This window comes from Malania oleifera, chromosome 1 (assembly GCF_029873635.1).
Source record: "Malania oleifera isolate guangnan ecotype guangnan chromosome 1, ASM2987363v1, whole genome shotgun sequence".
Lineage (NCBI taxonomy): Eukaryota > Viridiplantae > Streptophyta > Magnoliopsida > Santalales > Ximeniaceae > Malania > Malania oleifera.
In genome coordinates this window covers 74,970,939-74,986,190 of record NC_080417.1, presented here as the reverse complement: position 1 = coordinate 74,986,190, position 15,252 = coordinate 74,970,939, and the positions used below count along the sequence as shown (strand labels likewise).

The window sequence follows — 15,252 nt, the reverse complement described above, 5'->3', positions numbered from 1 at the left end:
TAATTTTAGAATGCAGTTCTAGATGCTGATACAATAACTTTGAAAGTTTCAACTTCACTTTCTATTTTGTTTGCATGATTTTTTTTAAACACTAATTTATATAAATGTTCATAATTCTAGAATCATTAATACTACAAATTATTCAATTGAAGGTTTGAGATTTTGACAATTTGGACATGACTATTGTTAAATATGAAATATTTTTGAACTCTTGCAACGTAGGTCACATAGTGTACCAGTGAGGAAGAGTGAGTTAGTTACTGTGCAGGACAACAAAAGGGGTAAGGGTAGACTTAAAATAATTTGGGAGAAGATAGTGAGTAGGGATTTAATATCCTTGAATCTATTAAAAGAAATGGTCCATGATCGCATAAATTAGCGGAAAATGATTCATATAGCCGACCCCATCTAGTGGGAATTAAGGCTTGGTTTTTTTGTTGTTGCTGCTGTTTATATTTCTCTTAAATTAGTTGAGGAATGAAACTTAATTTTAGCTAGGCATGATTTCAACATCATCTAAAGATAGTGCTAGCATCTGTAGATTGCTTTATTTTATTTTATTTATTTTATTTTATTTTTTTAATCTTAGATTTCTTTATTCTGTTCTTGTTCTGCAGATCAAGACTGGAGGTTTAGTTGTCTGGACAAAGAAGGATGCTCTTGTTGTTTACAGAGGCTGCAGTTATCAGTCAGCTTCAAGCGCGTCCATGGACTTACGTGTGGGTTTCTCTGGTGTTGAAAAAGCATCTTACTCAAAAATGGGTCTGCAGATGTTAGGTGATAATGTTTCTGTTTCTCTTATAAAATCCAATGGAAGTACAGCCAATGGAAAGATGAGCATAAAGGATGTTGAAGAAGAGACCCCATCAACAGGCATCTCTATGGAATACAGTATAGGTTTTCAACCTGTTAGTGGGACCTTGTATGAGAGGGAAGCTGATAGATTATTGGATGATCTGGGGCCTCGCTTCATTGACTGGTGGAGGCCAAAGCCTTTGCCAGTAGATGCAGATTTGCTTCCAGAAGTAGTTCCTGGACTCAAGACTCCATTTAGGAGGCTTTGCCCACCTCATGCAAGATCAAAGCTGACAGACAATGAACTGACATACTTGAGGAAGCTTGCTCACTCTTTACCAACTCATTTTGTCCTTGGTAATTAGCTTGTTCACACACTTTAATTTTTATATTTATGCAAATTTACGATCAGATTACAGTAGTAGTATGCTTTCTACATTTATGACCAGAAAAAAAAAAAAAAACAAAACAAAGGATACAGCTTACATGAAGTCGATCAATGAATTCACAGCTTGAATTAGTATCTTCTTTTTCTTCTTCTATTTTTTTTTCTTTTTGATTGTATAAAATAAATTTTATTAAGAGAGAAAAGAAGCAACCTAAAGGAGGGCAAGAAGTCCTCAAAGCCAAAAAGGAAAAAATAAAAGAAAGGAAAACCAAAAAACTAAGGGCCTGTTTAGTTGTGAAAAATATTTTTCATTTTCCATTTTTAGTTTTCCAAAGAATTACAACAAAAATCCAGCTTATTTTTTTTCTCTTGTTTCAGGACATTTATATAAAAAAAAGTGGAAAAAAATAAAAGATTTTGTAACTATTCATTTTTGGAAAAAGGTTTTGTATTTTTCCATTTCCAATTTTTAAATAATTACAAAAATTCCACCTTATTTTCCAATTCTCTAAATTATGTAAGAAAGTTGGAAAACATCCTTTTTTGCTTTCTATATTTTTGATTTCTTATATAACTGCTGAGAAAATTGGAAAACAAAGTGTGATTTAGTAATCATTTGAAAATCTAGAAATGAAAAACAAAAGCTGATTCCCACAACTAAACAGATCTTTTATTCTCTACTGTTTAGTATAAATCTTGGATAATTGAAAAATAAGCTGGCATTTTTTATAGTTCTTTGGAAAACTAAGAAGTAAAAATGGAAAATAAAAACTGTTCTCCACAACTAAACAGGCCCTAAGCTTCTTCAAAGTAGGTCTCAAGTGTTCTGGTTTCCATTTGAATATGTAAGGCGCTTCTTTAAGCATTTGGAATCCAAATGGTATATGAGTTTAAAAAGGGAATTGTTAGCAACATTAATGAGAAAGAAAAGAAGAAATTCAGGCAGGCACTAGAAGTATTTTCAAGGTTCTAAACCATTAGTCTAGAAAATTTTCTGCCAAAATTGCTTTAGTTGTGCAGCTAATTGTTATCACGAATAATTACATCATCATCTACAGACACAATGGGTAGGATTCTACCTTGTAGCAGATGGTAAACTACAGAGTGATCTATCGTACATCTTCGAAGACCAAACTCTAGCACCACTGCATTGAGCAAAACACCAACAGAGACTCTCTTTGGGAGACTGCTTTCAGGCCTTCTGGGTATTTTTGTGACAAAACACCAACAGAGACTCATGGGATTGTTCCATATAGCCCTCTTCTTGAAGACCACCTTGTAAGGCATTCTTACATCCGAAAGATGCAAAGATCAATGACAGGTAGTAACTTTGCAGATAAAAGTGTGAAATGACATAAGTTTGGTGACTAGAGGGAATGTTTCAGATTAGTCTAGATTGTATGCTTGAGAACAGCGACAAGTGTGGTCATCAAGAGAACAACAGAACTATCAGGATTTACCTTCATTATCTACACCTAGCAACACCTTACCACAAACTTATCTGCAAGAAATGGCACAAGCCTCTAAGGCATGCATCTCTTCATCCATTGCAGCTGTTCAACTGAAAGAGGACCAGGCTTTAGACTCTGTTGGGAAGAAAAATGGATATGGTCGTTGCAAAACAATAGTATAAGGTTGACTGAAAATCAGAACGGAAAAAGTTTAAGAGATGGGGCACTTAGTACATGTGCTTTTACCTCTCTGAACTACAAGAGGATTAAGTATATCATGAGAGACAGGATAAGTAGACAAGTAAGTCAATTGCACAACATTAGAATCTGAAGAGGTGTTGTTTAAGAGTCTTTCTTGTAGACACCGGCAAATTACGACAACCCAAACAAACAGAAAGGACTTAACAGGGATGGAGATTCAAGAGGATGACTACAATGACAATATGCCTGAATCAGGAAAATGAGGCAATGCAAGGGAATCACAATTTGTTGGACTCAAAGAATCAGAGTAATAGGGTTTAGACTCAACAAAGGTAACATTTGAAGAGATAAAAAAATGATGCGAATAGAGTTGTAAAAGGATACTCCTTTTCAAGCACGAGACTAACCCAGAAAATAACACTTAAAAGAACGAGGGTGCAACTTATACACATGGAGTTAACTGATGGGCTAAGGATACAACCAAAAAGCTGAAGTAACACTATAATTGGTAACAGCAACTAATACTTAAAGACTAGGTTTATTGGATCCTTATGCAGCATTGGCATATAAATTTCCTGTCTTATGGCTTGGAGGCTAAACTTCTGCCTCCCAAGTGATTACCACATACTTTACCTCTGCTGGTCATACACATTGTAGGTAGATAAAGAGAATAACCTCCTATAAAGCAGCCCTTGGTGCAGTACATACCATGCAGCCTTCTTTACAAGTCTTATAACCTCTATTCACTAGTTGTTGGCGAAAAACAATGTCTGGGATAGGAACACGTTGATCCATCCAAGTTTATGACTTGACCATTCTCCTCCACGCATTGTTCTATAAGTATCTGAATCTTCATCCGTGTGCTCAGGTTGACTAAGGAGGGGCGAGTTTGGATGGGGCATACACTTTTGAATTTTCTCTTCAAGGGACTGGCATAATTGAAAATGTTTGCAATGATAGAATCAAATCTTTTACTTGATTTGGTTGACTAACAGCTGAAGGATGCTATGGGCTTTGAGGCATTTGATACTCAACATCTGAGCCATATTTAGCTGGGCAGTTAAGGCTTTATATTTTGTTTTGTTCTGTTTTGTTTTTGTGTTGTTTTTGTTTTTTCTGGTCTCCCTAATTGAACTTGAGTAAATGCTCAATTCATCTCTTTTTAAAGGATCCTTTTGATTAGCCATCTACATCGAGTAACCACTGTAGTTGCTTATGTGATTCATCATCACCGTGCAGTCAATAATGAAGTTGGCCAATATCCATGCATGCTTTTATGGAAGTGTGGTCTCGAATATCGAACTCCTTATTTCATGAGCCTTAAGCACCCAACTTTTCTAAGTAGCTTTTGATTGGTTGATTGGTTGATTGGTTAGGATGGTGGTGATCTGTGCTTGGAAGCAATACCTAGGTTTTGAGTTGATATCAAGATCGCATGGTAGAGCTTTTCAATTCTCTAATATATATATTTATTTGGATTGTTCAACACCTGGTTGATGAAATAGCTCTCTTTGCTTTTTTGATAGAAAAAAAAAGATGAATTTATTAGAAAAAGAAGAAGATACAAGGTGAACAAGAAATCCTCCACAATAGAAGAAAGAAAAAGTGAAAGTAAAAAGTAAAACTAAATCAATAAAACAAACTCAAATGACCACACTAACAATGCCAACCAATCCCATTGGATATAAGAAAACCTCACTCCTCTAAAACAACCAGTAGAAGCACACCAAAGCGAGGCCAAATAATGAATCTTATTCCATGAGATACATTTAGCTCTTTTTCTCCATAAATATACAAGCACTTCATTTAATCCATAAACCCCACAAAACTGTGAAAACTGAACACATCCACAAAGCATGAGCATCCTTCCTTTTGCCAAAACCAGCAAAAGAAGTGGCCAACAAGTCCTCCATCGACTCCTGACAAACCCAATTTTATCCCAAAAGACCAAAATGCTTATTCCATATGTTTTAAGCATATCAAGGCAAAGAAAACATATATTAGCAGAAAGTGCCTTTGACTGTTTCCTATTTTGGTATCAACTCTATTAAGAACTGTTGGGGATGTGGTTCATATTCAGAGCAGATCACATGTACCCGAGAAAGCTACGTGACGCGAGGGACAGAAGCAAGGTGCAGCCACGGAGGGCAAACAGTCGACGGTTTGGGGCCTAGCCATCGATGGTTTGGGCAGTAGCTGCAAAGAGGTTTCTTCTGCTCCAAACCGTCGACTGTTTCCGCTGATGCAGATTACATATTTTCAAATCGGGGGCTTGTAGATTGGGCTTATCTGGAGGATTTTCCTCAAGGAGATCACTATAGATGTAGTTTAGGTTTACTAGAACTCTTCTATAGGCATTGGGTTCATACTTAAACAATATTGTAACCCAGAGATTGTAACTTTGTAAAAAGTTCATACTAAAACCAAGCTTGCTGCTCTTGTGGACGTAGGCTATTGTCGAATGTTGTGAAAATTTGCAAGTGCATGAAATTGTAACGAGTAATATAGTGATAAAGAAGGATGTCGAATCCACGAGGACCATTTACCTATTGACTATTGAAATTGTTCTAATTCTAAATTATTTGGAAATCAAGAAAAGTGGTGGTTTTTGAATCTGAAAAAAAAATAAATTTAAATTAACTAAATACATAAAAAGAAGATGAGTTCACCCAAGAAGAAAACACTAAGGCATCCGACTCACTTGACCAATCCAATCCCAAATCCTAATCATGCAATCAATCAATTATCATCCCATATAACGGCGAAATATTCTAACTTATCTAAGACCCTCTCTTGAGTAGATTTAGAATTACCCAAAATATGATAGCCCGCGATATGTCTATCCTATTTAAAGGGCTTGCTAGTGCAAGCAAGGGATAGTGAAGGCGTTATACGGAAAGAAGCCGGACGACATGAACGATGCAAGTTGGAAGGATCTTGAAGCAAAGGCGATCTCCATGATCAGGTTATGTCTGGCCGATGACGTGTTGTATCACGTCATGGATGAGGACTCACTGGCGGCAGTTTGGTTGAAACGGAGCGCGGATACATGTCCAAGTCGATTTCGAACAAGTTGTATCTTAAGCAAAAACTTTATTGACTTAAGATGGTGGAGGGTTCGAACTTGACTCAAGTCACTCAACACAGCAACACATTTAATTAGATCATTAGTGATCTGGGGCGAGTTGATGTGAAGTTCGAGGAAGAGGACAAAGCGTTGATGCTGCTGAATTGCCTACCCACGTCGCCTACATACGAGAATTTGGTTACGACATTGACTTGGGGGAAAGAAACCCTAGAGTTGGAGGACATCACGAGTGCATTGCTAGGGTTCCATCAAAGGAAGAAGGCCAGCGATGAGGGTTCACATGGTGAAGGGCTCATGGCGAAGGGTAATTAGGATCATGGGAGAGGTAAGTCCTGGAGTGGATCGAGTGGTAGTAAAACTCAATCTAGGAGGAAGAAGAATATTTGTTGTTTTAAGTGTGTGAAACTAGGACACATAAAATCGGAATGTCCGGAGTGGGAGAAGGGAAGGGCAAAAGATCAAAGGGGTTCTTCAAAATCTATGAATGTAGTTGAAGAAGGGGACTTGGGGAGCAGTGATGGTGAGATGCTTACTATTTCATCAGGTTTAGAACGCCTCACGGGTTCTTAGATCCTAGACCTGGGATGTTCTTTTCACATGACACCCAACAAAACCTGGTTCACCACTTACAGATTGGTGAGTCCTGGTTTCATTCTGATGGGAAATGGTGCAGTTTGCAAAGTTATCGGAATGAGTGATATCAGGATCAAGATGTATGACGGTGTGGTTAGGACGTTATGTGGGGTAATGCATGTACCCGATCTACAGAAGAACGTGATATCATTGGGTGCTTTGGATTGTGACGGGTATAGTTACAAGTCCAAAGGCAGGACGATGATGGTGTGTGATGGCGTATTGATGGCGATGAAGGGACAGAGGATAGCAGGGAATCTCTATGCATTGCAGGCATGGTCTTAAATTTCCACGAAACTGTCGAAATTTTCTTTGAAATTTTCGATTTTTGTCACCTTCAAAATCAAAATGGCAGTTGATTTCCGTCTTGCATAATTTCCATCGAAATCTCAACGAATCATCCGAAATTTATCAAATCCTCAAAATTTTAGCAAAATTTGTCGAAATTTATCGAAATCTCAAGAGTGAAGTGAAATTTCTCTTTTAATTTATTTTATTGAAACAAAAGGTTATCACAAGTGCTTTTGAAATTATATGAAAAAATAAACTTATAGTAATATTTTATTTAACCATTCATGTCTAAATTATCAATATTTGTATAATAAATAATATTTAAATGATTTATGAATTTCATTTGCATTAAATGAATATGTTTAATGTTCATTATCTTACAAACATGTTTGATACACATACTATTTTACAACTTTTCCACCTCATACAAAACATAGATGTGTTTAATTTGTAATATATTAGTCTTAAAACTTATATTTTTATGTTTGTTAACCATTTCTAAAGTTTCACAAAGAATTCCATGCTTTATTATTAGTTTCCGTTAATTTTTCAAATCGAAATCGAAATCGAAATCAACATTGAAATCGAAATTTCCATACCTTTGGAGCTTCAAAATTTGAGTCGAAATTGAAATTTAAGACCTTGACTGCAGGGTAACACAATTGTATGTGGAGCTACAATTGAGAGTTATGAGTCAGGAAATATTGTTTTGTGTAATGTAACCACACACAAAACGGTGGGTATTCTTAACTACATTGGTACGGATGTTTGGGGACCGGTGAGGGATGCATCACGGGTTGGACATGGGTATTTCGTGAGGTTATCACGAAAAGTCTGGGGCTATCTCATGTGGCACAGGTTGAAGTTGTTTGCCAAGTGTAACTTGTGGTTGAGGTGGAGGACTAGACCAGGAGAGAGTTCCTCAGGTCAGATATTGGTTCTGATTATGCTGGTGTTCAAGGAGTTTTCTGAGCAAGGCATGGTGTATGCAGGGCTTGCGAGGGACTTCTTATGAAGTCAGCGGGTATGACGTGTTTTTCGATTAATCGATTGCCAAAGGTATCACTAGATAGGAGAGTTGCAGAAGAGGTTTGGACTAGTTATGTGGTAGACTTTGGAGGTCCAGCTATGCACGTTTCTAGTGAGGTGGGATCTAGGCTTGGTGTGTTGTCCGGATAGTGCATCTTTCTGGTACATAAGAAAGATGGGTTTAAGTTGGGTGATCCAATGGCAAACAGGGTGACGATTGGTGGAGACATAGTTTTAAGTGTTAAAATCATGGGACATCGTACTCAAGTAGATGGAGAGAAACGAGTGACCAAAAGCTGCAGTAGTAGCAATGAGCATGTTGTGCAAGTGGAGTTGGAGACTTATGTTAGAAGTGCGGGGACTTCTCACTCAGGAGACTTGTGGTATAACAGGATAAATTGGAGCAGAAAGGAGATTGTGATGCAAGTGGAGTTTTTGACTCAGGGTAGAGATGACATTGGTCATGATGTAGGGAGTTCAAGCTCGGGAGACCAGCAGGATCACAATAGGCTCAGAGGAACTATCAGGCCACCGCCCAGGTGTGATTTGATGTCTTATGCAACCATTACTACCAGGAAGGATCTTACTGTGTTTTAGAAGGCAGTGTACGGCCAAGAGAAGGGTAGGTGGACAGGTGCCATGGTGGAGGAGATGGAGGTATTGTATAAGAATCAGACAAGGGGGTTGGTGGTGCTCTCAGAGGGGGAGAAGGAGATAGGCTATAAGTGGGCAGGTATTCTGTTGTTTCATGTGATTGACATGCTGATTGTTGGAAAGGTAAATCAGTTGGGACACTGTTGAGAAAGGAAGTTGACATGAAGGTGTTGAGTGCTGGCAAGAGTGTTCTTGGGTTGGAGATTCGCAAGGTTAAAGTTACAGGGAGATTGAGATTATCTCAGGGTGACTTTGTAGTTGCGGGGAGATTAGTGTTATCTCAGGGCGGCTGTATGGAAAAAACTACATGGAGATTGTGTTATCTCAGGATAGTTTTGGGGAATCTAAGTAGATAATCTGCCGCTAAGTACTCAAGGACGAACGGTGATGTTTGTGTTGTGTCAAAGGTTCCCTACGCCATTACAGTTGGGTACATCGGCAGGCAATAGAGGGTTCCGTCAATTGTGAGGTTTGTAGATGGAGACTTTACATAGAGGGCTTGGAAGATAGGAGGCTTGCAACGGGGTACGTTGTGGGAAGGCCTAATTGTTGGATGCCCGGGGTATAGTCTTAGGGTGCATTGGTTACAACTAGATCAGAGTTCTTGGCAGAGGCTGTGGCTGCCAAGGTAACATTGTGGTTCAAAGGATCATTCAAGAAGTTGAGTGTTTAGCTAGGTGGAGGTGGAGTTCCTGTTACCACGGTCAAGTCCAAGGTGTTAAAAAGGAGGCAGGTCCCAATCTACAGGCCCAGATGGAGCAGCGGTTATGCTTTCAGATTTTCAAGGTGGTGAATGTTCGCCAAGGTGGAGATTGTTGGGGATGTGACTCATTTTTAGAGTGGATCACATGTACTGGAGAAAGCTACGTGACCCAAGGGACAAAGGGACAGAAGCAAGGTGTAGCCACGGAGGGCAAATCGTCGACGGTTTGGGGCCTAACCGTTGACGGTTTCAGGTGGTAGCTACAAAGAGGTTTCTTTTGCTCCAAACCGTCGACAGTTTCCGTCAGCGCAGATTACGTATTCTCAAATCCGGGGCTTGTAGATTAGGCTTATCTGGAGGATTTTCCTCCGGGGGATCACTATAGATGTAGTTTAGGTTTACTAGAACTCTTCTATAGGCATTGGGTTCATACTTAAACAATATTGTAACCCAAATATTGTAACTTTGTAAAATGTTCATAGTGAAACCAAGGTTTGCTCCTCCTGTGGACGTAGGCTATTGCCGAGCCACGTAAATCTTGTGTGTTCTAGTTGTGTTTTTGATTCTTCTTATTATTGTTTGATTGCTTTTTGAGTATATTTCATCATTGAGTGATTGCATTAGCGGTTGTTGATTCGTTCGTGTTTGATTGTGTGCTTTCGCTACGCGTGTTCAAGTTGAATGAACTTCAACAAGAACAACCAACCAAATAAAATTCTTGATCTTTGAGGGAACTTTGGCCTTCCAAATAATTCTATGGAGTGGAAAGGAAATATTAGCATTAACCAAGTAGTCACAAAAAGATCTGCAAGTATAAGCCCCCTAAGAGTCTAAAGACCAAGAACACCTATCCACCCCAAAGGAAGGACAACTGTCCTTAATAACATCAACGAGGAAGACAACTCCTCCACTCTCTACCATTAAGAGTTATACGGAAATGGAAGTCCCAAGAAAATGAATGACCTTCAGAAATAAAAAAGGTTATTACCTCATTATGACTAGAACTAACACGATAAAGATGAGGAGAAGTATACAATAAACCAACATTACCCACTCAAGTTGTCCCAAAAATAAATATGGGAACCATTACTCAAGACAAACTTAATATGAGGAGCGAAGAGGGGGTAGACCTGAGCAGTACACCTCTATAGGCTTTTCAAAGAACACCCAATTCCTAAATTAGCATCCCAACCATTCAAAAGCATACCGAATTTACTTTTAATGACTTTATGCTAGAGAGAGGACTACTTAAAGGGAAACTGCCATAACCATTTAGCCAAAAGAGCAGTCTTTTTAGAGACCAACTTACCAACACCCAGACCCCCTTCCAATCTAGCCCTACAGACAATCTCCCAGCCAACAAGATGGTCTCTCTTATCCCCAACTGCTGACCAAAGAAAATCTTGCATGATCTTGTAAATGTTACTAGCTAACCCCACCAGGATCCTAAAAAAATAGACAAATAATAAAGAGGAATAGTAGCAAGACAATCCCGAATAAAGTAATGTGACCCCTAAATAAAATAATGCACCCTATGCCACCCATCCAAATGCTTAGAGACTCTTTGCACCACTGGATCCCAAAAAACCATAGACCTAGGATTACCTCCCAATGGGACACCTAGATAAGACAAGGGCCAATCCAAAAGACCACAACCTGCTAACATAGCCAACTCCCTAGACCGACGAGGATTCAAATTTATGGCTGCTATATTACTCTTCCCCAAATTAATTTTAAGCTCAAAAACCCGCTAAAATATTTGAAGAAAAAGAGTCAAAATATCCAAAAAATTATCTCTATGATCATGAATGAAAAGACGTAGAATCATTAGCAAATTGAAAATGGGACACACAAACCCCTTCCCTACCCACTTCCAGCCCTTTAACCAAACCGTTATCAACCGTCCTCTCCACCATTCTTCTCAAAACATCAGCAACCATAAAAAACCAAAAAAGGAGATAGTAGATTGGTTGATCCCCTTATCTAACACATCTTCATGCTCTAAACCATGCTTTAGGTTGTCCATTCACAATAATTGAGAAAAAAACATTAGACAAGCAACGCCTTATTCAAGTCTTCCATAACTCTATTCTTGGCAACACCTTATCCGAAAAATCTAACAAACCTTATCATTCTTTAGCAATGATCTTATGCACACTAGTCACCAAAGTTCTAACATAAATAGGCCCAAAATCAGAAATATTAATAGATTTATTCCTCTTAGGTACCAAGTGATGAAAGTGGAATTAATGCTCTTGCTAAGAATCCCATTACATTAAAATTCATTAAAAACTTTTAACAAATCCACCCTAACCACGTCCCAACAATCTTGAGAAAAAGCCAAATTAAGCCAATTTGGACCTGGAGTTTTATCCCTCTCCATCCCAAATAAAATTACCTTCACTTACTCCTACTCAAAAGGTCTTTCCAAACATGTCACATGATCCTTGGAAATGGGATTCCAATCTAAACCCTAAATCACGAGCCTACAAAAAATCCTCCTTCAAATAAAGATCATAAAAGAAATTGGTAATCTCATTTGTAATCTAACGAGAATCATAAATACCTCATCTCCTCCTAAATCCGATTCCCTTTTCATGTTTTTCCTTATCTTCCCATTAGCCAACCTATGAAAAAAAAAAATTGTCTTACAATCACCTTCTTTTGTCCACTCAAATTTTGTCTTTTCCTTTGATTGCTCACTTCCTTAAAAATCAAATCCTCCAACTCATTCTTCAAAGAAACTTGTTTAGCCTCCTCACTCTCCAATAGACTAACACCTTCCTCTTTTCTATCAAAAAAATCCAACTCGCCGAAAATGATAGCCTTTGTCATCTTAATATTCCTGAAAACCTCCTTATTCCACATCTTCAAAAACTTCTTAAGACGCTTAAGCTTCCACATAAACCTAAAGCCTTCTCAACCCCTCTCCAAATCCTCACACCAAGGATCTCTAACTACAGAAGGAAAAGAATTGTGATCAAGCCACATATTCTCAAACCAAATGGTAAAGGGACCCCACTTCACCTTAGAAGATTCCAACAAAATAGGGAAAGACTCAATTCTAGAAAAACAATTTGGGAAAGATTAGCAAACTCATCCTCTCAATAACTACAATAGAAACTTATCTAACTGACTAGCGACATCCCTCTCCACCCACAGACCAAGAGAAAAGAGCATTATCCTGGGGCATATCAATCAATTCACAATCCCTAATGAGCCCATCAAAATTCTGCATGCTTAAAGAAAACCTACCTCCCTTTTTGTCTCCTCACAAAATCTAACAACTTTTTTTCTCCTTAGAAAATTTAACAACACTAAAATCACCATCTATAATCCATTTTTTGGGGAACAAAAGCCAAAAACCGCATACAACTCATCCTCGAAAAGAGATTGAAAATTGGGTTTCGGAGGACCATAAATAGACGTAACCCACCAATGACTTCTATCTTGAATATCTACCAAAACCGAAAGGCAAAAAAAACCTAATAAGATGATCAACTTTAGTAATGGACCATGTATCTCAAACAACAAGAGCCACTTGAGAAGAAATAAAATCCCACTCCGTACACCTACTCTCTTACACACACACACCCCTACATTCTCTAATTTAGTTTCCTAAAATGAAACTAAATCAGGAGAATGCCTAATTAGCACTCCCCGTATCAAGCCCTCTTCCTAACATCCCAAACTTGAATGGAGCCAACGTCTTGCATTCATTGGGGGAAGGTGTTTTTCTTATTATCTTCAAAGGCTATCAAACATTTTGGGTCCACTAGGAGTTGGTTGTATTTTGCAATATGGCATAGCATGGGGAAAATCTTTTAGCCAACCTTGAGATAAATCAGTTTAGTGGTGCTACTTTGCTTGTTAATTTTTGGGTTCTTTTAATGTCTTTAGGCGCACCATATCAATTATTGCCTGGATCTTGGTTGTGTTGGGCTATATGCTTCTTATTATCATGAAACCATAAATTTTTTGTATGAAATATAAAACGCACACTTGCTTGGATTTGGCTTCATTTGATATTTCCAAATACATGCCAAGTTGCCAACACCTCCTTTTAAGTCATCTACATGGCCTTAAAAATCGTTTGACCCTTCACTAGCATGTTGTGGTTGTATACTTCCATATTTTGACCTATTTGATCCCTCAAGTATTTTGTTTGTACCTTTAGTAAGTTGCTCTACCTTTCTTGACTCCAAAGGGCGCAAAGTTGTAATAGTAACTGTAATAGAATTTTCCTAATCTATGGATGCATCCTTACTTCGATATACCTTGAATGCAAAACATAAATGTCAATAATTGAGGTGGAGTCAACAAGCTTGCCTATCCTTGGCAAAGGGAAGCTATCTTTTGGGCTTGCTTTATTGAGATTGGTAAGAATTGATGTCAACTTTCCATTTCTCATTTCCCTTCTCTAATATAACCAAGGTCTTAAATTTCGGATTTGACCCAAATTTCAATGTCAGTTTTGTTTTTGATTTGAAAATATAATGGAAATCAGCAGTAAAGCATGGAATTCTTTTGTGAAACTTTAGAAATGGTTAATAGATGTAATAATATGAGTTTTAGGACTAATATATTACAAGTTAAATACATCTATGTTGTGTATGAGGTGGAAAAGTTGTAATATAATTTGTGTATCAAACATATTTGTAAGATAATGAGTATTAAACATATTTAGTTAATACAAATGAAATTCCTAAATTATTTAAATATTATTCATTATACAAATAATGATAATTTAGACATGAATGATTAGAGAAAAAATGGTTTTGTAGTTTATTTTTTCATGTAATTTCGAAATCCCTTGTAATAATCTTTTTGCTTCAGAAAAAAAAAAAAAAAAAAAAAGAAAGAAATTTCACTTTGCTCCTAAATCTCTCATTTGAATTTCAAGGAATTTTCATTTTATAGTTAAATTTTCGACAAGTTTCGCCTAAAATTTTGAGATTATGATAAATTTTGGATGTTTTGTTGAAATTTCGATTGAAATTATGCAAAATATAAATAGATTTCCATTTCGACTTCAAGGGTGATGGGATTGGAAATTTAAGATCATATAACCACCTTGGCTAGTCTTTCTAGGTGGAGGATCCAACATGGATTAGTCTTTTTGTGAGGAGGATCCGACATGGATCAATGTGTTGACTTCCTCATTGATCACTTGAGTTCTATTCCTCTTCTTCTACTCCTTGGGTTTGTGCAATATTATGCGTGGATCCATCTTTCACTATCCAAGCCAACAACATCACCATTGCTTCTAAGTAATTGAGCTAAATTTGCCCTTAGATGTTCCAAAAGCTGAGGGTTAACACGTTCTGTCTTTCCCTTCTTGCCTAGTAGCAATTCAATAGAAGTCAATTCTTCCATTGGAGTAACTCTTCGATTGGTTCTTTCTCTTTGGACATCTAGGTTGTCTATGAGGTGCCTCAGCTTTGCTTTTCAATGTTATAACATAATGCTGCCATGCTATTTATTGGTCTTCGTGCACCCCCCTCCATTTCTTGTAAAGAATTTCTTTAGAAAGTGATAAGTTTGAAGCAAAAGTTCTCATTATGTTCCCAAGGTGACGGGGGGTGTCATAGGTCTTGTTCCTTATGAATCCTACTACTAAACTTTCGACAAGCTTTAGTTGATCTATGTTTTGCTTCATTTGTTGGAATACATAGTAGAATAACACGATGGCTGAGCTGCCTTATCTACCAACATCCTTGTTACAGGATGGTGCACTATTACTGTTATGATGCACATTGTTATAGGGGTGTGATGCATTCCTTAGGTCACTGCTAGATAAGGAAATCATTGTATCATGGCTGGAAATCCTAGGTATTTTCTATTAATTTTTTTTTCTCTATACCTCAAACTTTCTATGGTGGAATACAATGTGGTCTATGGCACATCTTCGAGGATCAAACTCAAGCACCAATGCATTGAGTCTCCTAAATTATGTCTTAGGAGACTACTTTCAAGTTGTGCGGGGGTTTTTTTAGGTGATACACTATGCGGACTCCCC

General features: G+C 37.7%; 1 protein-coding gene across 5 annotated transcripts in view; it reads left to right on the top strand.

The window, feature by feature from the left end:
- Window positions 1-15,252, top strand: part of LOC131144897 (chloroplastic group IIA intron splicing facilitator CRS1, chloroplastic) — a 91,915-nt gene that overhangs the window by 1,868 nt on the left and 74,795 nt on the right. For all 5 annotated transcript variants that reach the window (XR_009133931.1, XM_058093841.1, XM_058093867.1 and 2 more), the window contains exon 2: window positions 618-1,152. Coding sequence is in view for 4 of the 5 variants with exons in the window: in XM_058093841.1 (XP_057949824.1) it covers window positions 618-1,152 (535 nt within the window). In the remaining variant the exon portion in view is untranslated. The remainder of the gene's footprint in view (window positions 1-617; window positions 1,153-15,252) is intronic.